The following is an 18,700-nucleotide window of genomic DNA, read 5'->3' on the forward strand; positions in this document are numbered from 1 at the left end:
TCCTCCATAACGATGTCTTCATCCGACCGGATGATCCGAATGCGCGAGTGGATGTCCAGCGCCCGCGGGCGCAGGCTCTGGCGGCGATTCAGCATCGCCCCGCGTTCGAATTTCGACCCCTTCCCAGAGAAATTGATAGGCCCCCCTCCCCTGGTCCTCCCAAACTGTATCCGGATATACAACCGGATAACCACAAAGCCCATCAAAATGTGAGACAGACCCGAGCAACTTTGCGCTGATGAACGACGACGAGCCGCTGCCGAAGGACGAACCAATACTCTTTATTCTAGAGCATTGATTCTCTGCGCTACGCGTACATATATACTGAGCAATGTGGCTCCTGCAACGAGGCGAACCCTCGGAAGTTGGCGATGGACGTTGCACCAAAGGGTCAAAGCACGATTGCGGTCCTACTTGCGGTCGGCGAGGTCATGGGTTAGGGCCACTTGGGGAGCTAATACTTTACATCAACGTAATATCTGATATCATTGAAAGTGTGACGAGACTCGTGTGCACATATTGTCTTTTGAGAGCCTATTTTTGGACGCCGTCTCGTGCCGGCGCGATGCCGCTGACGCACTCGATGTCGTCGCGCGGGCTCATGGGCCTCGGGTCGAAGCGGAGCCCCAAGAAGCTGGACCTCACAAGTGCCGGCGGTGACCTCGTGACGCGCGAGGCGTCGACTGTCACGGGGTTTCTCCTCGACATCCTCGAGACCGCCGCCAAAACCAAGGACACGGCGCCGGCAAAGGTCCCGAACGCACTCCTCCGACGCAACTCGCCCGTGAAGCTCACGCGAGGCCTCTCACGCACCGCGTCGCCAGCCTACTTGGCCATGCCCATGACTGATCCTCACGGCGACATGGGCACGGACGTTCCAGGTACACGCCGCCACATTGCACTGTGCAATATCGAACAAACTGCATGTACAGCGATTGTCGAGCTGCTTACCAAGCAGCGCTATTGTCTTGATGCGCAAATGAAGGGCATTGGCCAGCTCCTTCGACGCCTCCGGCATGACGATGCGGCGACGTACCAAGCGTTTGCGTCCCTGGGTGGCCTCGCGCTGCTGCTGCTCGCGATGCGAGAGTTTCGCTTTCACGCGCCGCTTCAGGTAATGCGTCCTAGCACACACGTGCGTTGACTTTTGAAGTGCTTTAGACGGAAATTGCCCAAGCGCTGAGCCTCTTTTGCAAGTACTCGGACGACTACGTCGAGCTGCTTCTCAAGGTACACTACGACGACACGGCGCGTGTAGTGATCTGGGCGGTTCGACGATGTAGGAGTGTCCCATGGCGCTGATTGCCAAGACGATGGCACTGCACCCAAAGGAAGAGCACTTCCAACTGCACATGTCGGTCGTGCAAGCGAGCTTAAAGTACGCACTACATTCTGCTCTTGCATCGCACAACGTGATGCACGAGTAGACACCACAAAACGGACCAGAACCACCAGATAGCCTACTTCAACGACCACCGGCCGGTGGCTCCCGACGTCATTCTAACGACGCTGCCTCGAAATCCGCCGCCGACCGTTAGCGCCACCCAGCGCCTACCGCTGTGGCTACCGTCAGAGACGTCGTGTAGCAAACATCGCCATGAAGCGTTCGAGCTTGACGAGCCACCGCCCTTGCACACGCCGGCTCTGAGGAAAAAGTCCATCCGCCTCGCCGAGCAAAGCCGAGCGCCGATGACGTCCAACTCGCCGCTGCGGCGCGTGCTCTCAACGCCCAAGATGCCGCACTTGAGCCCGGACTGTGCGCTGAGCGACCGGCCAGAGACACCTCTCGTTGAAGTGCCGCGGGCGACAACCGTGCCACTCGTCGCCGTGCGCCAGTGGGCACCGGACGAGTGCCACCCACGCACGGCCATCGGGAACAAACGACAATTGGCAGAGCCGCACACAAAGTCGACGCCGACGCTGGGAGCGTACAAAGCCGCGCCGCTCTTTGTCGAGCCAATAGCACTGGCTGCGCGCATGCATTTGCCAATGGAAGCCACGGCCAAGCGACCTCGGTCCAAGCCTACGAAATCGATGGTGTCAAGGCCGTCGGTGGCACCCAGCGACGTTCCGAAGGAGAGTATCTCACCGCCCAAGCACAAGCCAACATCACTGCTCGAGCACCATGCAGCCATGACGCTGCAGCGGTACTTTCGGCGCAACCTTCTCACACCGTCTCAGGTGCAGACGGCGACGCGCACCCAGCCCCGCGACGTTGACAACAGCGCCGCGCTCAGCGCCGCGTACGAAGCGCGCGAGGCAGAGACAGCGCACCTGCGTACGATCCAAGTCCACTACTGCACCGGCCTCTCGCACCAGGAAGCGGGCGAGTGGGAGCTGGCAGAAGAGAGCTATGCCCTAGCCCTCGACGTTCCCACAAGTACACCGTCGCACTTGCGTAGCGTTCGTCGTCACGTCCGATAGGCGCCTCGTTTGCCACCATTCGCGTCAATCTCGCAAGCGCGTGCTTGAGCCAAGGCAAGTTTGCCGACGCCCAGCGCATCCTCTCGTCGGCCGTCGCGATCGCGCCCACGTGCGTCCCTGCCTTGTACAACCATGGCCTCGCCGACTGGCACATGGGGGACTTGCATGCCGCGGCCACCAAGGTATGTCGACGAAAGATGCCTCCTCGGAGTGACGGCGGTGGCTTTCTAGTTTACCAAGGTGCTCACGCTGGCACCGTCCCACGGCAAAGCCATTTACGCGCTGCACGTACTCAAAAGCAAGTTCGACACCGTCATACACGATTAAGAAAGACGCGTGGTGCCAGCATTACTGTGTGAGGAGGACGGCCATCTCGGGCTTCTCAAAGAGGAGTGCGAGGTCCCGTGCAGTCTGCTGCATCTTGTTGTGGAGGTCAGCGCTAGCGCCGTGCGCCAAGAGCAGCGTCGCGCACTCTGCGTGGCCCAAATACGCAGCCTTGTGCAGCGCCGTGTTGCCGCTGGGATCTACACAGGTGTGTGCTGGAATGCATGGGGCAATCGTACGCACCGGCGGCGTTGACATTGGCACCACGGGCCAACAAGGTGGCCACGGCTCTCGGCTGGTTGGTCTTGACGGCCCACAGCAGAAGGGCCCACCCACTTTCCTCGTCCACGTAGTTGGCGTCGGCGCCTTGGTCGAGCAACCCTTCGAGGTCGTCGCCGCGCATATCGCAGATGGCATCGCGCAGCTCTTCGCTCGGCGTGTTGGAGCTCATACGTCACGCGATCTTACAAGCTCTCTGTCGCGACCTTTCCTCGCGACGGAGCAGTTTCTGCAACACATTGCAGGGCGCGAGACGATTGCTCGGGCGCCCGCGGCAGAGTACAAAAGTTGGTTAAAATTAAATGACGCCTCACTGCATCGGCGGTGGGTCGTGGCGGCGGGCGTGGTACAGAAGATAGGCCGCATTCGCCTCCGATTCGTCCAAGTGATGGTTCTGCGGCGGCGGTTGCTCGTCGGCCTTGATGTGGTGCCGGATCGAGTTGAGCGGTGGCAGCAGGATGGCCGGCGACGCGGTCGGTGGTGACGACGACGCGGTGCTCGCATGCTCCATCTTGCGGCGCTTGAGCGGCTGGTGGCCATAGTCGTCGTTCGCTGGCATGTGCTGCATGGGCGCGGGCAAATGGTGCGGCATCGCCATCGACGACTGCTGCTGCTGGTGCTGCTGCACGATCATCTGCATGAGCGAGCCAATGGACGACATGTGGTGAGCAAGCATGCTCACTTGGCTCTTCAGTGAGGCGAGCTCGCCCTTCATGTCGTCGACGAGTTCGCTCACAAAGCCCTTGAGCTCCTCGAGTTCCGACTTGTTGTCGGACGCGGACGACGAGGCATTGTTATGATGCACGTGCGCCGAGTCCGCGTACGTCTTGCGGCGGATGCTCGCCATCTTCTCGGGCTCGTCGCGTACAAAGAGCGGGTGCGAGAACTCCCACCACCCCTGGGCTTCGAGCGCGGCGTCCGGCGCGTTGGGCGTGCGCGTCCGGAGAAGGATGTCCTCCTTCTTCACCTTGTGGAAGCCATAGAAGTTGAGCTGGCGCGCAAAGCTCGAAAAGTTGTTGTGCTTAAAGTAGCGCGGGAGGATCTCGGCCGCAAACTCGTTGATGCGCTTGATGATGAAGGTCTCGCCAGACGTCGACCACGTCGCGATGAACTCGGGGCAGTTCTGGATCATGTCGTACGTCTTCTGGAGGAAGACCGGCACATGCTGCAGCATTCGACCTTCGGCGCAGAATTCGATCGAATTCGATGTGCGGAGCCGATGGCGTGCGCTGCGCAGTCACCTGGGCACCAATCAACGACGCGCGAAATCGAAGTTCGTAGAAAGTGCGGCAGAGGGAACTGTCGACGCGCGTTCCGGCGCCGCCTCTTTTCCGCTGCGAAGTTCGAAGAGAACACGCGGCTTGTCTTTTGCACGCAGACCCCGGGGCACGCCGTCGCACCCATCCAAGACCGTTCTCGTGGTCTACACAGCGAAGGACGGCACCGGTGGAAAGGTTGTCTTGTGACGGACAAAGACAATGACTCGGAGGCTGTTGGTGCGTATGGATGCGTGTGCTTTGCGCTTAATGGGAGTGCCATGCACGAGATGTACAGTACGCGGCTACTACGTCCCACGTTGCTTATTAGTATGCGCAGGAACATTCTTCGTCGACCTTGTTCAAATGTCATCCAACTTCAGCCACAAAACTGGACTTGAGGCCTACACCACTTGCTTAGCGTCGTGACGGCTGCCGGTTGGGGTGCTCAGCGCTTGCTCGATCGACGCAACGTGCGTCGCATCCAGCGTATAGCGCCGCCAGCTCCAAAGCTGCAGCAGCGACAAGATCAGTGGCGGGTACACGAGCAGCCGCGTCATGGCGACCGACACCGCCGGCGTCGTCTTGTTGGCTTGGAAACCCGCGGCGTCGAGCTGCATCGCGGCGAGAATGGGCAGAAGCGAGTCCATGGGCTTGCAAAAGACCGCGTTCAGGCCCATAAACATGGCCGACGACGACGCGACGACGCCGCGGCCCGTCTGCTGGCGCCGGAGACTCAGCTCCTTGTGCATGTTGCTCATCGCAATCGGAAACCCGCCCGTGGGGAGCTCGGTCACGACCATATTGAGCAAGAGAAACGCGACCAAGAACGCGCTCGGGTGCGGCAGAGTGTGGACTGCGGACAGGGTCCATACCGCCGCGACCAGCTTGGTCACAAAGGAATCATGGTAGAGCCGGTAGACGCCGATGCGGTCCATGACCGAGAAGACAACAAGCTTGATCAGCTGCTTGAGAAGAGGGAGACCGGCAATCACGGACGCGATTGTCGTTGGGGACCAGAGACCCGCGGCAAAGTGCACGAGAAAGATACGCAAGTAGTGCCGGTTGAAGTTGCTCTGCGTTTCCAGACACATTTCCATGCCGAGCCAGTACCGAAAGTTCCGAAGATGGTAAAAGTCCTTGAGAAGCACCGTGATCGAGGCGACGCTCAGCGACGATGGTGTCGACGACGTAGCCCGCGGCCTCGCGATGAGATTCGACGCGGACCGTGTCTGCAACAAGCTGTAAAAAACAGCGTAGAGCGCCGCGGCGAGTGACGTGAGAGCCACGCAGTAGGCGCGAAAGGCGGTCTTGTCGGCAAAGTAGTACTGTCCGAGTTGCATCACGACAAAGGCTGCCGCCATCCCGACGACCGTCTTGACCCGAAGAATCTGCATTCGCCATGAGGCCATCGACGGCATGTGAGAGGTGTGTACTTGGATGCGCTGGCGGTCCGATACGTGCATTTCGGTCAAGAGCGACCCCCCAGCGATCGCGCAAAACGAGTAGAGCGTATCGTAGCACGAGAGGCTCACGACAAAGTGCAGAGCGGGGTGCGCGCGCCATGGGAACCACGGCAAGAGAAACATGATCGACCAGACGCACCCGCCGCAGAGCATGAGCCACGCGCGGCCCTACGCCCAGCATCGAGCGAAGCCGGAGCCGATCGGTCTACCTTGGTCGCGGCCCATGTGTCGACAACGTAGGCGCCAACAAGATCGTTGAGCGTGTTGATGACGGCGTAGAGCACATGGCCAGACGCATACGAGGCGAGGTCGAGCTTGTACTCGGTCAAGAACGTCTCGACGTGGAAGGTATTGAAGGTGGCCGTTAGGAGCACGCAGGCCGTCGCCTCGGCCGCCAGAGCCACATAGACTGTCATGGGCACCACTTTCACGTAGCGCTTCGTCTTGGCCTCGTTAGCATCAGCATCGAGGTCCATAATGGACGAGGCGTCCGCGTCGGCGGCCATGGCCGGCGCCGCCCCGCGGAGCGTCGGGCCGGGCGTTTGCGTCATATCCCCTCGGCGGTGATGACTTCACTCGAAACAGCTGCGGACGTCGGTTCCCGACAGCAGAAATCCAGTGGAATAAAATACACATTTCGTATACAAATACAATATGAAACAGTGTATTTTTAAACCAGGCAGGGGCTTTCCACGCATATAGTATACGTCCCACTTCGTTTAAAAAAAGACATTGTGCATCATTTAACATGAAATAGTGTATCTTAAACATCGCGTCGGCGACTACCTCGAGGCAACCACGCAACTCGGTTCTCGAAACCACGGTGGCAACAAAAAGGTATTACACCCTTTTATTCTCCTGTTCAACGCCACTACCTCAGCCCTTGCAGCCATGACGCAATGTGGCCATTCGGAAGGCTGTTGGTTCATCGGCCTTCGGCAAGAAATACTGTCCGCGTCCCTTACACTATTTGCGTTCTGGCCGGTGCTTAATTTATTGCCGTCGGGAGCGGGTGTAGAAACCCGTCGATGGAAAGCGGAATAAAATCATGCGGCGGCTGTAAAAAAGACGGCGCCGCTCTATGTCAAGGCGGAAAAACGCGCATCAAAAGGGAATTAAATTTCGCAAGATAAAGTTTGTGTGGTGATTTGGGCAGTCAACTCGGGACGCTGAATCATACATTGAATTGCTTGCGACCAATCATCACGATGCTGTCCCGTCTTGCTCGCTCGGTCCGCGCCGGCCCGGTCCGCGCCCGCTTCATGGCGACCGTCTCCGACAACATGACGGTCCGCGACGCCTTGAACACGGCCATGGACGAGGAGCTTGCCCGCGACGAGAGCGTCTTCCTCATGGGCGAAGAGGTCGCCAAGTACAACGGCGCGTACAAGGTCTCCAAGGGCCTCTACGACAAGTACGGCGAGAAGCGCATCTGGGACACGCCTATCACGGAAATGGGCTTCACCGGTCTCTGCGTCGGCGCCGCGTACCATGGCACCAAGCCCATCGTCGAGTTTATGACGTTCAACTTTGCCATGCAGGCCATCGATCAGATCATCAACTCGGCCGCCAAGCAGTTTTACATGTCCAACGGTGACATCAACGTCCCGATCGTCTTCCGCGGCTCCAACGGTGTCGCCGCTGGCGTCGCTGCCCAGCACTCGCAGTGCTTTGCCGCCTGGTACGGCTCGGTGCCCGGCCTCAAGGTCGTCGTCCCGTACGATGCCGAGGATGCCCGTGGTCTCCTCAAGGCCGCGATCCGTGACCCGAACCCGGTCGTCGTCTTGGAAAACGAACTCCTCTACGGTGTCTCGTTCCCCGTGAGCAAGGAGGCCCAGGACAAGGACTTTGTCATCCCGTTTGGCAAGGCCAAGATCATGAAGGCCGGCAAGGACGTGACGATCGTCACGTTCTCGCGCATGGTCGCCGTCGCGATCGAAGCCGCCGCCGAGCTCGCCAAGGAAGGCATTGACGTCGAGGTCATCAACCTCCGCTCGATCCGCCCGCTCGACCGCGACACGATTATCGAGTCGGTCAAGAAGACGTCGCGCATCGTCTCGGTCGAAGAAGGCTGGGGTCAGCACGGCATTGGCGCCGAAATCGCCGGTATCCTCATGGAAACCGAGGCCTTTGATTATTTGGACGCGCCCATGGAGCGCGTGACGGGCGCCGACATCCCGATGCCGTACGCCGAGAACCTCGAGCGCATCGCCGTGCCCCAGGTCCACGACATCATTGCCGCCGTCAAGCGCACGACGTCCCGCGCTTTGTAAATGGCGCTGCTAGATGATAAAATTAAACCACCCCCCTCTCGATGATACCTCGTCTCATAACTTTTCGCAACATCCAAATTGCCCCAAAGCAACCACTACTAATGCTTGTCAAGCCTCTTGCCTGACACACGCTCTATTACAAGAAGGCTATGCCTTGGGGCCCATGAAGCGTTGCACGTAGGTCGGGCGCACAACGCCATACGCAGCGCGCAAGCCCAAGACAATGGCGGTTGTGGCCACGAGCATGCACACGAGGTAGTTGGGGAACGCCTTGTGCTCGTACTTGCGGCCGCAGACCGCGTACCATGGCTCATACGTGTAGAGCTACAAGACAATGAGATGCGTCGTCCTGCGATAGCAGAATCCCGCCGCACCTGCGACGACGGCACGTTGCAAAAGGTGAACTCTTCGTCGTATGCTTTCGAGCAGAGGTACATGGCGCGCGTCTGCCTGGTCGCCAAGAGCGTCGTGTACGTCGTGTCGATCGAGCAGTCGCCGAGGCGCTGGTGAAAGCTCAAGGACGTGAGCCGCGTCGGGTTGATCACGAGCGTGAGGAGGACGAGGATGCCGGTGTAGAGAAACACGGCTTGCACCAGTGCGTGGTCGTACCACGCACTGGTCCACTCGCCATCATAGACCCACGGCGGAATCTGGGGCGGCCCCAAGTCGCCTACAGGTCGTCATTGGCATCCGAGGACGATTTCCCGCAATACCTCCGAGGCGATCACACGTCCAAATGATGGCGATGCTGAGCGCTACAAGCGCGAGCAGCAAGATCTAGGACAAGATGCAAGAGGATGTTAGAAACCTCCAGCAAGAAGAGTGTACCTGGGGCTGGATCAAGAGCAGGTCGCAGACAAGGTGGAAGAGCATGGCAAAGTAAAACACCGAGAGCGGAATCGACACCAAGATCGACGCGATCGGGTACATGTGCTCGGCCACGGCTTGCTCTTCGTGGTACACGTGGCCTTCGAGCCCCAGCCTATCGCCGCACATACTACATCATAATGTGGCAATGACGATGGGGTGGTACGAGATGGCGCCCCAGAGCGTCGAGTAGAACGAGAGCGCCGACGCAATATGCGCAAGCAAGATGGCGATCGGAATCGAGAGGAAGCGCTCTTTTAGCGTCGGCTCCGTGTCGTGGAAGGTCCAGAAGATGAACTTGGGCCCCATGAGCTCGAGTGGGAAATTGAGGCCCACGACGACGACGACAAAGACGCAGGCGCTCGCATAGTCTTGGAGATGGAGTCGTTGGGTCGTAATGTAGGCCCTACATCGTCCTACTGAGGCACATGCTTCCATAGCGCATCGAGCTGTACACGTAGTAGAAGAGCGTATGGAGCACGACGAGGTACAGAGGCAAGTGGCCTCCGCCAAGCATGATCTAGACGCGCATGGTAGCACTCGAAATAATCATTGAGGGCGAAGCGTACCATGCCTTGGGCATACCACGTGATGGTCACGTCAGCGTCGATGCGCCCAAGGCCCAGGAGCACGAGGTGGTAGACAAAGATGGTTCCGAGCACGATCATGGTTCGTCGGGGCGAGCCAAGCGCATGGAGGACCATGAAGATGGCGCAAGCATATGAGATCATCTCGAGCATGAAGAGCGCTCCATTGTCCAGGAGAAGCTGCAAGGGCGAGTTGATCCAAAGCACGCGGCCCAGGACCGACGCTGCGAGCGCAGACAGCATGAGCGCTCAATATCCCTTGAAAACGAATATTGAATTCGTTTCCAGGGCAGGTACGTCTCATAACACCCAACTGTACATTGAAGTGCTGTTCCTGGACGATCCCAGACAAAGGCGAGACCGTGAGAGCACGTTAAATCAAGTACGCAAAGTATACTTTGCAAACAAATACCGTTATCGCTTATGTGAATGCCAGTGTGAATGCCTCTGGCTGGTGAAAGCGTGATGCTGGCGCTTGATGCAGTTTATTAGGAGTGGTCATTTTAGACCACCAAATAGCATCGCTCCCAAAACGCTAGCGCGCTCGGCGCCTTGACCCAGCGCTGGGCTCGACGGCGCAACAGCAGCAAGTACACGGATGTTACCAAAGGTGGACGCACAGCAAATGACCCCGGCAGTTCGGAGCAACATTACATAGGGTAAATATGCTACTCATAAATGAGAGGTTGACGTCGCCTTGCACGTCAGGCGTTGCAGAAAGGAGCAAAGGACTCATGCATAAACGTGCCTTATAATGGTGTTGTCGTGGCCCTCATCGAGGCATGTCGCCGTAGTCGTCGTCGTCGCAAGATCCACCAGAAACAACCGAATAGAACCACGAGCACGAGCGAGCCGGCGCCGATGGTCACTCCTTCGTACAGCGCCGTCTCGTCCGGACTGCCAATGCCGTAGTCAAAGTAGCCGTTGCTGGAGGAGCTGTCGTCGTCGGGCGGGAAGTTGATGCTGCCGTCCGTGCTGCCGGACGCGCTGTCATCAAGTGCTCGAAGTGCGCTAGCATGGTAGGTATGGCTGCCCGCGGACGCGCTTGCGCTGCCAAGGCTGGATCGATCCATATTCGCCGTGGGATTGGCAATGGCGCAAAGCTGGACAAGGCCGCTACGTCAGTTGCAGAGTGGCGATATCCCCGTCAATCCAACAAATGAGGCCAGGCGCGAGCTTGCGGTCATCCTGTGATGCGATTGGTAGAAAACACTCAATTATAGCCACTTGGATTGCGTTAATGCGCATTTCGATAGTTGATTGGTGTGATTTTGGTCCATCTGCTCACAACAGCTGGAGACGACGAATATAGAGCTGCAGGCGTCAACACGGACAGGGCGTGAAATCAGTCCGCTCTGTAGTCGTTGTGCGTTGGACAAACATACCACGTGGCACGTGGGTGCTTTAGCGTCGTCATGTGTGCCAGCACTGCTTGACTGCAGGGCTGGACGTGCTAGCAGCCAGCAAGGGCAGGGTACCGAGTGGGTTGTGGGTGGGTGACACATCGAAGGGTCAAAAGAGAGCTTGACGAATCGTAACGTTATTCCAGCTCCTTCGACCCAATGGCGACACAACACCAGCGCGTCAGTCCGTCTTGCGGTGCTACGGATGTCGGCACGGTCTCGACATCGCGGCCGAGCTCGTCTCGTCTTCTTCAGTGTGATGGATGACAATCATGGCGATCACTGGTCAGAGAGTTGCTGGAGCCAATGGTGCATGAGGTCATGCTGCATCAACACTATTGTGCAGGGCAGGGTGCAGGTGTATAAAAAAACCAGGCAGGGGACTTAACGTTCGTCAGTTTGGCGAGGCTGGAATCGGGCATGGTGCTCTTGCATCTCGCGATCGATGTACAGCGATGGCTGACATTACCGAGTGCGTAGTGGGGAATGGAATCCAGATTCTTGTGGTACCAGTATGTCTGAGCCAAAGCACACCATGAGATTGCAATTGCGCTAGAATGACGAGCTATGTACGTGGTGTGTACGTGCCAGCTTTGACGAATGTGCTCTTTAGGAAGGTGCAGATGCTGCACGAGGTTTCGAGCTACGACACCAGTACATGTTGTGTATGAGACTGCAAAGCATGTGATGTCGTATTCCCAATGCGCCGGCCTCAAACGTACCCTCGTGTACTAATATGTTTATGTCTTCCACGGGCTTGCTCTGTAGGTAGTAGCTGTGACGTCGTGCGATTCTTTCAATTGTACTACTAGTACCGCGCACGACGCATACAGGCATGGATCTTTCACGTGCAAACTCAAAGAGCAAACTTGCATTTGACGCAACGGAATACATGTAGAGAGCGCTCGTGATGGCCGGCTTGGAGACGTTGTGAGAGGCCACACGGTGCAGTCATCGATCAAGAGCGCATGTCGGCGGTCTATCGAATCTTCCCACTGAGCACGTGCTGTGGAAGAGGTTGGCGCACGTCGAATCGTTTACGGCGCACTGGGATGGGTCCATTGTTGCATACCCGACTCGTGGAAGTAGCAGACCTTTCGATGGTGCGGCGAGTAGCGAGCCCGCCACCCTGGCGGCAGGCAGCATTCTTGCACGTCTACGGCAATCGCCATGCGGTTCATGTCGAGGGCCATTGCGTCCGACTGCAGCGCGCTCGCAGGTCCTGCGCTCACGCTCGCACTGAGAGACGAGCTGCCGACGGCTGGCCGGATGCGGACGTCGACCACGTCCAGGAGCTCGGGCAGCGCGTCCGACATGCTGCTCATCTTGCTGCACGAAATATGGGTTTCGAACATCCTGGCTCTTCCGGATGATACATCCGGATGCCGTTGAAGGTTTCAGCATGTAAATTTGGAGTCGCCAAGATCGCCATGGCCGCGATCGTTACCAAGCGGCTCAGCCAGAGACCTGCTATCGTTTAGCTCGACCCAAAAGTCCGTCCCACACTCTGACGTGCGGGCCAACATGTCCCGCAACGCGGCCCCGCCAGGCGCAATAGTGACAAGGTATCAGTAAGTTAAATGGTACAACATCGCACGTCGTCGGCTACGCAGTGCTAGCTGGTCTTTGCCCGCTTCGCCTCTGGTACGACAGACTCATCGTCGTCGTCGGGCTCGGGGCTATGAAGCACCTCGTCGACGCCGGACGGGCTCGGCGACCGGTCTCGCTTCTTCGTTTTCCACAGGTGCGCTGGAAGAAGCATGCGCAGCTGGCGCTGGCACTCGGCGACGTCGTCGCTCTCGGCGTCCATGTCCATGCGCTTCAAGTACGCATCCAAAGGCGCCTTCGAGAGCCCGTGCACGTCGTACGCGAGGTGCGTGATCGCGATTGCCGCAATGGACGGCAAAAACCCGAGCTGGCTGTACGCAGTGTGGTGGACGGCGGTGATGTCAGCGCAGATCGGCGATACGAGCCGCGTTTGCTGGAGGTCCTGCAGAAACGTGTCGATGTACATGGCGGGCACGACCGCATGCAGCTTCCATTGGAGCGCCGATAGCATATTGGCCTCCATGCGCGTAATGTCCTCGACGGTAAAGACGTTGGCCGCAATCTCCTTGGCTTCGTCCATGGAGATGCCGTCCTTCTCGTGAAACTTGGACGCGATGAGGATCGCGACGAGGCCCACGAGCTGGAGCCGGTGCGGCGTCGACGCGTGCTGCGAGAGGTACCGGTCGAGGTAGTTGATGGCGACCGCGGTTGTGATGCGCGAAAAGTGAAACTCGAGGGCCACCTGCGGCGTCAATCATGAGTGCGTGCGTGCGTTGTGTGCGCAGTGACGATGTACCTCGGCGATCCAGCAGCAGATGTGGTCGCGCGACGCTTCGACGACGCCTTGGGCTTGCACGAGGAGCAAGTACATGGCGCTGGGCGCGGTCGTGCGCTCGCGTGCGCGGAGGCACTGGAGCTCGTCGGCGCTCGTGCTACTATCGTCCGCCACAGCCAGCACGGACGCCGCCTTGTCGACAACAAGGTCCTCGCGGCAACTCAGGTCCATGAATGCAGTGGTGTTATAAATAGGAAGTATGCAACAATGGACAGAATCTACGCGCCCGCGATCGCACTGGAAGCGTGCAAATCGGTGACTGGCCATGCTCGGCGTACCATTCTGCCACGGCTGAGGCCTGGCCGAAGTTGGCGCCGACTGCGTCGAGCCGACTCGTACACTTCTTGTTTGTATGTCTCGGTCAGGAAGCCAACCGGTTACATGAAGCAAGTCGAAGTCGACCTGCCAGCTGGCAGTGTGGTCGCATCCAATTGGAGTGCGCTGGCCTTTCGTCGCGGTTAGGCATGGCGCCGGCACCGTGGGCCTTTGTGACAGTCGCGCCCTCTCTTCGCGCACCAGCCCCATGAAGAAGGAAACGCAACGACTTGAGGCTGATCGGCGGTCGCCACGCAGGCTCCAGCGTGTCTCGAGCCAGACGCGCGAGCCAGGCGCGGCGTGACGATCTTTTGCTTCGGTTGGATCGAAGTTGAAATCACGCAACAAGATGCGATTGGCGATCCATCTTCTCTCGCAAGTCTCTGCAGACAACACGGTGGTCCTGCAATCCGTGACGATGCGATAAGAATGATGACCATGCTTTAAACGAGTGTCCATGCAGCACACAGCGCGGTGGACGCACGCACTGGTGCGCAGTAGCAGCGCTTGGTCACCATGGCCCTTGATTCCGTGACTCGAAAGGCGATCATTTCGCATGGCGTGACCCAACATCTGCGACGGCAGCGCTGCGTTGCCATTGATTCCCAAAGCTCGCAGATTGTTGGACTCGACACAGTCGATACACCAATCTTCTCAAAGTTGATACTACGCGAGGACCTCCGCGGATGGCCACAGCTTTTGCTGGCCTCGGGGCAATGCGAGGCGTCGTTCGGCTTGAGATGGGAAGGAAGTCAAGCAGCCATGGGATCCGGGTAGTACAATTAATATCTAGAATATCGTAGAGTAGTCGTCGAGATGTTCATGCGCAGTGCTACAACGCTCTTGCTTCTGGACGCCATGGCGTCGCCGTGGCAGGACCTTGGCCGTTTGACTCCAAGCAAGTGGTCGCGAAGAAGCGAAGATCGTGGCCCCAATGGCATCGCAGCATTTCTTGTCTGCCCCAGCTTCGAACTACGGGTGGTGGATACAAACACCGAGACGAATTTATCCGGACGGTGCGTATCCGGACAGGACTGAGGAGAACCAATGGTTTTTCGATGGCCAAGCGCGTGAAATCACTTTTCATTCAAGGACAAGAACCAAAGATGGCCCCTGCCAAGAAGATCGCCGCCAAGACCACCGCTGCCAAGAAGGCCGTCAACACCGCCCGCCGCGTGTTGAAGGGCAAGCACGGCAAGGTCGTCGAGATCCGCACGAAGACCCACTTCTACAAGCCCAAGACGCTCGCCTTGGCCCGTGCCCCTAAGGTCGCTCGCCATGCCGTCCCCCGCCGCAACAAGATGGACAAGTACCGCATCATCAAGTCCCCCTTGACGACGGAGAGCGCCATGAAGAAGATCGAAGACAACAACACGCTCGTCTTCCTCGTCGACAAGCTCGCCAACAAGCGCCAGATCAAGGACGCCGTCAAGCAGATGTACGACATCAAGGCGTTGAAGATCAACACCCTCATCCGGTAAAGCCATCGCGTCGATATAGCTGAGCGAGACACTCTTCCTGGCCGCGCCATGCGGGTTGATCGACCCACATGCATGGCGCATCATGGCCTCCCGTCTCCTGCATGTTCCTCTGCGTCGATTGTTCATGTGGCTCATCCTCGTTTTACGTAGCCCGGATGGCCAGAAGAAGGCGTACGTGCGCCTCACCGCCGACTACGATGCCCTCGATGTCGCCAACCGCATTGGCATCATCTAAACGGTGTGTATCTCGTGGTGCAAACATTGGTTCTTGGCGTTCTTCCTTTGCGTTGATTCGTAATCGAATAATGGAAAGGAATGACGTGTCCTTTTGTGTGTCTTCCTCGGTCCCCATGCCCCGTCTTTCTACTACAGCTTTGGCGGGATGGCTTTGATGGCGTTTCTGCGCAAGTGCAATCTCAGTATGGACTAGCCTAAAGCGCCGTGTACTGGCAGGGCTACATTTCTCTGGAAGGGTAATGAGACAGCCACACGCCATAGCGAGGTGTCCTGGAAGCCATATGCGACTCCTACACTGGACCCGTATTCCACACTCGTTCGCAAAGGAATGGCACAAGAAATGGCTGGGATCCATAGTACTGTCTAGAACGGCAACTGCGACGAGTCAAAGCTCGCGAGCTACTAAGCTTATGTAGTGATGGTGGTCTGGCTGCGTTCAAAGAGGAGGATCAGCATGGCGCCACGCCGTGTGATTGGCCATTCTTGCGCCGATGACGACTCGCCACTCGGCGTAATCGAAATATTGAAAAGTTCCACCGACAAGATACCAAAATGCTCTTTTCATAAGTTCGACGATGGCTGATTCGAGGGCGACCGACGGGGCCGTGAACCGCTCGCACGTGCGCTGGCACATTCTGCGCATGGTGCTCGTCGACTTTGCCGCGCCCGTGGTCATCTACAGCATTGCATCGTCGTACACCAATGACGTCGTGGCGCTGCTCCTCTCGGCCATTCCGCCGGCGCTCAACAGCGTCCTTGTCATGGTGCAGCGCCGGTCGCTCGACCCGATCTCGTGTCTCGTCGTGGTCTCGATCGCGCTCTCGGCGGCGCTTGCGGCCATCACGTCCGACGCCAAGCTCCTCCTCGTCAAAGACTCGTTCTTGACGTTTGTCTTCGGCCTCGCCTTTCTCTTCTCGGTCGGTTGCGGCACGGAAAACCTCATTTGGCGCTACTACCGGCAAATGGCCGGGCCCGACGCGACATCGCACCTCGACGCGTTGTATGCGAGTGCCATCGTGCGCACGTCGACCAACCTCATGTGCTACGTCTGGGGCGCGGGCCTCGTCGTGGAGGCTCTGCTGCGCCTCGTGCTCATCTACCTCCTCCCGATCCACACGATGGCGTACATTTCACCGACACTGATCGTGCTCACGCTCGCGAGCCTCGGATACTGGAACGCGTGGTACGCCAAGCGCCTCCGCCGCCAGTACGAGGGCCAGGACGTCCCTATGGACACCAAGAATGCACGGTCGTACAATACGTCCGTGTCGAGCGACGACGTCGCGTAGACTCATCGTGTCGGGTACCACCAATGCACCAATGACATACTACGCAGCGTACTAATACAATTTTGCTAAAAGATATCGATACCGCAGAGGACTCGCCTTTTCGGCGGTCGTGAGGGTAGTTTGCGCGGGAAATTGCTGGCTGGGAAGGCTGGCAACATGTAAGATCATCATCGTCTTTCGACTCGCCGTACCGGACCTCTCCAACAAGATGACGACGACACATAGCTTGGATCGCTCACAGCTAGCACGCCAATAGGAATAAGAATACAACGCAGCTCAGAGGATATAAACAGTGCGCTCGCATTTCCTTAGTTTTCAAGCACAATGCGGAAGCGCACGTCCCCGTTGTGCACCTTTTGCAGCGCGGCGGCGGCCTCCGCCATCGGCATCACTTGCACGATCGAGCGCACGTTCTTCTCGACCGCAAACTGCAGCATCTCTTCGATCATGGACGGCGACCCGATGATGGAGCCGACAATCGTGATCTGGCGCGGCACGACGGCGAACGCATGGAACGAAATCGGCTTCTCGGGCACCGCGATGAGCACAAACTTGCCTTCGGTCGCAACCAGATTGAAGAGCGCGCCCCAGTTGGTGTCGGCGCCGTACGACGTGCAGAGGACGAGGTCCAACTGCTGCGCGGCGGCGGCGGCGGCCGCAGGATCGTTGTAGTTGAGAAACGCGTGCGCGCCAAGCACGTCCTTGCACTCTTGCTCCTTCCGGTTCGAGGACGAGAGCGCCGTGACATGCGCACCGAGCGCGACGGCCCACTGAATACCCAAGTGGCCGAGACCGCCGACGCCCAAGATACCAACCTTCATGCCCGGTCCCGCGCCGTGCGCCTTTAGCGGCGCGTACGTCGTGATACCGGCGCAGAGCATCGGGGCGGCGCTGGCCGACGGAAGCGCGTCCGGAATCGGCACGACAAACTGAGCGTGGCAGCGGTAGTAGTCGGCGTACCCGCCCTGCGTGATGTACCCGTCCTTGGTCTCGCCGTTGTACGTGCCGAGGAAGCTGGGGCAGAGCTGCTCCTTGTCCTGGTCGCACAGCGCGCAGTCGAGGCAGCTGCCGCACTGGGCACCGACGCCGACGCGCGTCCCGATCGCGTACTTGGTCTGGTCGACCTTGGACCCGACGCGCACGACGTGACCGAGGATTTCGTGGCCGACGACCATCGGGTACTTGATCTCGCCCCAGCCGCCCGTCAGCGTGTGCAAGTCCGAGCCGCAAATGCCGCAGTGCGTCACCTTGATCTCAACGTCGTACTCTTCGTCAAAGGGCTTGGCCGCGAACGTGTGGGGCTTGACGTCGAGCGACGGCTCAAAGGCGGCTTGCCCGTGGTAAATGTTATTGGAGGCCATTGTGTCGATTGGAGGAGAACTGAATTGTGCGCTTTGGATTGCGTTTGGGCGACGATCCCGGTTCTACGTCGTAAAAGAGGGCTATTGACACCTTGTATGCTAGTCTTTAGCGTGCACTTACTACTCATCGCCTGGCAGCGTTTGAGGACAGATGTTCACACTGAAATCGGACGACGTCTTTTTGGGAAGTCGACGGCTGTGCGCGATCCTCTGAGTGAAGGTAGTCTCACCAGATGTTTGAGCAGATGGTTTCTGGATTGGTAGTACAGCATAAATTCTATACAAGCCGTGGGCGGGACAATGCCACGGACGACAGCAGGAGGCGAGTAATACGCCCGTACTAGTACTTGTATTAATACGAGTATTCGTAGTAAGTGCACGCTAAAGACTAGCATACACGGCGGCAATATAGCCCTTTTTACTAATACGTAGAACCGGGATCGTCGCCCAAGCGCACGCCATCCAAAGCGCACAATTCAGTTCTCCTCCAATCGACACAATGGCCTCCAATAACATTTACCACGGGCAAGCCGCCTTTGAGCCGTCGCTCGACGTCAAGCCCCACACGTACGCGGCCAAGCCCTTTGACGAAGAGTACGACGTTGAGATCAAGGTGACGCACTGCGGCATTTGCGGCTCGGACTTGCACACGCTGACGGGCGGCTGGGGCGAGATCAAGTACCCGATGGTCGTCGGCCACGAAATCCTCGGTCACGTCGTGCGCGTCGGGTCCAAGGTCGACCAGACCAAGTACG

The 18,700-nt window shown here is 58.3% G+C and overlaps 13 protein-coding genes across 13 annotated transcripts in view; 7 read left to right on the forward strand and 6 right to left on the reverse strand.

Annotated features, from left to right (window-relative positions):
• Positions 1-500: 500 nt before the first annotated feature.
• On the forward strand, positions 501-1,427 carry SPRG_00751 (hypothetical protein; the record flags this gene model as incomplete). The annotated part of the gene is made up of 4 exons (XM_012338969.1): positions 501-881; positions 933-1,114; positions 1,162-1,230; positions 1,284-1,427. Exons 1-4 carry the CDS (start codon positions 566-568, stop codon positions 1,425-1,427), a joined length of 711 nt encoding a protein of 236 aa, XP_012194359.1. The 5' UTR covers positions 501-565.
• A 138-nt stretch (positions 1,428-1,565) lies between these two features.
• On the forward strand, positions 1,566-2,767 carry SPRG_00752 (hypothetical protein). Its single transcript, XM_012338970.1, has 3 exons — positions 1,566-2,380; positions 2,425-2,606; positions 2,656-2,767. Exons 1-3 carry the CDS (start codon positions 1,690-1,692, stop codon positions 2,749-2,751), a joined length of 969 nt encoding a protein of 322 aa, XP_012194360.1. The 5' UTR covers positions 1,566-1,689; the 3' UTR covers positions 2,752-2,767.
• On the reverse strand, positions 2,722-3,280 carry SPRG_00753 (hypothetical protein). Its single transcript, XM_012338971.1, has 2 exons — positions 2,992-3,280; positions 2,722-2,948 (listed from the first exon to the last, which is right to left on the reverse strand). Exons 1-2 carry the CDS (start codon positions 3,197-3,199, stop codon positions 2,773-2,775), a joined length of 384 nt encoding a protein of 127 aa, XP_012194361.1. The 5' UTR covers positions 3,200-3,280; the 3' UTR covers positions 2,722-2,772.
• A 57-nt stretch (positions 3,281-3,337) lies between these two features.
• On the reverse strand, positions 3,338-4,238 carry SPRG_00754 (hypothetical protein; the record flags this gene model as incomplete). Its single annotated transcript, XM_012338972.1, has 1 exon — positions 3,338-4,238. Exon 1 carries the CDS (start codon positions 4,199-4,201, stop codon positions 3,338-3,340), a length of 864 nt encoding a protein of 287 aa, XP_012194362.1. The 5' UTR covers positions 4,202-4,238.
• A 401-nt stretch (positions 4,239-4,639) lies between these two features.
• Positions 4,640-6,319, reverse strand: SPRG_00755 (hypothetical protein). Its single transcript, XM_012338973.1, has 2 exons — positions 5,720-6,319; positions 4,640-5,674 (listed from the first exon to the last, which is right to left on the reverse strand). Exons 1-2 carry the CDS (start codon positions 5,900-5,902, stop codon positions 4,688-4,690), a joined length of 1,170 nt encoding a protein of 389 aa, XP_012194363.1. The 5' UTR covers positions 5,903-6,319; the 3' UTR covers positions 4,640-4,687.
• Positions 6,320-6,877: 558 nt separating this feature from the next.
• Positions 6,878-8,075, forward strand: SPRG_00756 (pyruvate dehydrogenase E1 component subunit beta). The gene has a single exon (XM_012338974.1). It carries the CDS (start codon positions 6,958-6,960, stop codon positions 8,020-8,022), a length of 1,065 nt encoding a protein of 354 aa, XP_012194364.1. The 5' UTR covers positions 6,878-6,957; the 3' UTR covers positions 8,023-8,075.
• Positions 8,076-8,169: 94 nt separating this feature from the next.
• SPRG_00757 (hypothetical protein) lies at positions 8,170-9,744 on the reverse strand (the record flags this gene model as incomplete). The annotated part of the gene is made up of 7 exons (XM_012338975.1): positions 9,459-9,744; positions 9,345-9,409; positions 9,056-9,295; positions 8,851-9,004; positions 8,736-8,799; positions 8,397-8,692; positions 8,170-8,346 (listed from the first exon to the last, which is right to left on the reverse strand). Exons 1-7 carry the CDS (start codon positions 9,717-9,719, stop codon positions 8,170-8,172), a joined length of 1,257 nt encoding a protein of 418 aa, XP_012194365.1. The 5' UTR covers positions 9,720-9,744.
• Positions 9,745-11,847: 2,103 nt separating this feature from the next.
• SPRG_18935 (hypothetical protein) lies at positions 11,848-12,207 on the forward strand (the record flags this gene model as incomplete). The annotated part of the gene is made up of 1 exon (XM_012339419.1): positions 11,848-12,207. A coding segment is annotated over one exon (360 nt), but the record flags the coding sequence as incomplete, so codon positions are not given.
• Positions 12,208-12,494: 287 nt separating this feature from the next.
• Positions 12,495-13,456, reverse strand: SPRG_00758 (hypothetical protein; the record flags this gene model as incomplete). The annotated part of the gene is made up of 2 exons (XM_012338976.1): positions 13,224-13,456; positions 12,495-13,169 (listed from the first exon to the last, which is right to left on the reverse strand). Exons 1-2 carry the CDS (start codon positions 13,431-13,433, stop codon positions 12,495-12,497), a joined length of 885 nt encoding a protein of 294 aa, XP_012194366.1. The 5' UTR covers positions 13,434-13,456.
• Positions 13,457-14,654: 1,198 nt separating this feature from the next.
• SPRG_00759 (hypothetical protein) lies at positions 14,655-15,384 on the forward strand. Its single transcript, XM_012338977.1, has 2 exons — positions 14,655-15,054; positions 15,209-15,384. The coding sequence occupies exons 1-2, from the start codon at positions 14,684-14,686 to the stop codon at positions 15,291-15,293; spliced, it is 456 nt and encodes a 151-aa protein (XP_012194367.1). The 5' UTR covers positions 14,655-14,683; the 3' UTR covers positions 15,294-15,384.
• A 481-nt stretch (positions 15,385-15,865) lies between these two features.
• SPRG_00760 (hypothetical protein) lies at positions 15,866-16,669 on the forward strand. The gene has a single exon (XM_012338978.1). The coding sequence runs from the start codon at positions 15,871-15,873 to the stop codon at positions 16,582-16,584; it is 714 nt and encodes a 237-aa protein (XP_012194368.1). The 5' UTR covers positions 15,866-15,870; the 3' UTR covers positions 16,585-16,669.
• A 223-nt stretch (positions 16,670-16,892) lies between these two features.
• Positions 16,893-17,967, reverse strand: SPRG_00761 (hypothetical protein; the record flags this gene model as incomplete). The annotated part of the gene is made up of 1 exon (XM_012338979.1): positions 16,893-17,967. Exon 1 carries the CDS (start codon positions 17,943-17,945, stop codon positions 16,893-16,895), a length of 1,053 nt encoding a protein of 350 aa, XP_012194369.1. The 5' UTR covers positions 17,946-17,967.
• Positions 17,968-18,444: 477 nt separating this feature from the next.
• SPRG_18936 (hypothetical protein) overlaps positions 18,445-18,700 on the forward strand; it is a gene marked incomplete at both ends in the record, with an annotated part of 765 nt that continues 509 nt past the window's right edge. The window contains one exon of the mRNA XM_012339420.1: positions 18,445-18,681. Coding sequence (XP_012194810.1) covers positions 18,445-18,681 — 237 coding nt within the window. The remainder of the gene's footprint in view (positions 18,682-18,700) is intronic.

Source organism: Saprolegnia parasitica (genome assembly GCF_000151545.1).
Source record: "Saprolegnia parasitica CBS 223.65 unplaced genomic scaffold supercont2.2, whole genome shotgun sequence".
NCBI lineage: Eukaryota > Oomycota > Saprolegniomycetes > Saprolegniales > Saprolegniaceae > Saprolegnia > Saprolegnia parasitica.

Excerpts from the sequence above, each read along its gene's own strand:
- SPRG_00752 (XM_012338970.1), top strand. The coding sequence starts at position 1,690 with ATGACGTCCAACTCGCCGCTGCGGCGCGTGCTCTCAACGCCCAAGATG. Across the intron at positions 2,381-2,424 it reads AGCCCTCGACGTTCCCACAA|GCGCCTCGTTTGCCACCATT; the intron begins GTACACCGTCGC and ends CACGTCCGATAG. Across the intron at positions 2,607-2,655 it reads TGCATGCCGCGGCCACCAAG|TTTACCAAGGTGCTCACGCT; the intron begins GTATGTCGACGA and ends GTGGCTTTCTAG.
- SPRG_00753 (XM_012338971.1), bottom strand. The coding sequence starts at position 3,199 with ATGAGCTCCAACACGCCGAGCGAAGAGCTGCGCGATGCCATCTGCGAT. Across the intron at positions 2,949-2,991 it reads TGCCAATGTCAACGCCGCCG|ATCCCAGCGGCAACACGGCG; the intron begins GTGCGTACGATT and ends ACACCTGTGTAG.
- SPRG_00755 (XM_012338973.1), bottom strand. The coding sequence starts at position 5,902 with ATGCTCTGCGGCGGGTGCGTCTGGTCGATCATGTTTCTCTTGCCGTGG. Across the intron at positions 5,675-5,719 it reads CGGACCGCCAGCGCATCCAA|ATTCTTCGGGTCAAGACGGT; the intron begins GTACACACCTCT and ends TGGCGAATGCAG.
- SPRG_00756 (XM_012338974.1), top strand. The coding sequence starts at position 6,958 with ATGCTGTCCCGTCTTGCTCGCTCGGTCCGCGCCGGCCCGGTCCGCGCC.
- SPRG_00759 (XM_012338977.1), top strand. The coding sequence starts at position 14,684 with ATGGCCCCTGCCAAGAAGATCGCCGCCAAGACCACCGCTGCCAAGAAG. Across the intron at positions 15,055-15,208 it reads AAGATCAACACCCTCATCCG|CCCGGATGGCCAGAAGAAGG; the intron begins GTAAAGCCATCG and ends CGTTTTACGTAG.
- SPRG_00760 (XM_012338978.1), top strand. The coding sequence starts at position 15,871 with ATGGCTGATTCGAGGGCGACCGACGGGGCCGTGAACCGCTCGCACGTG.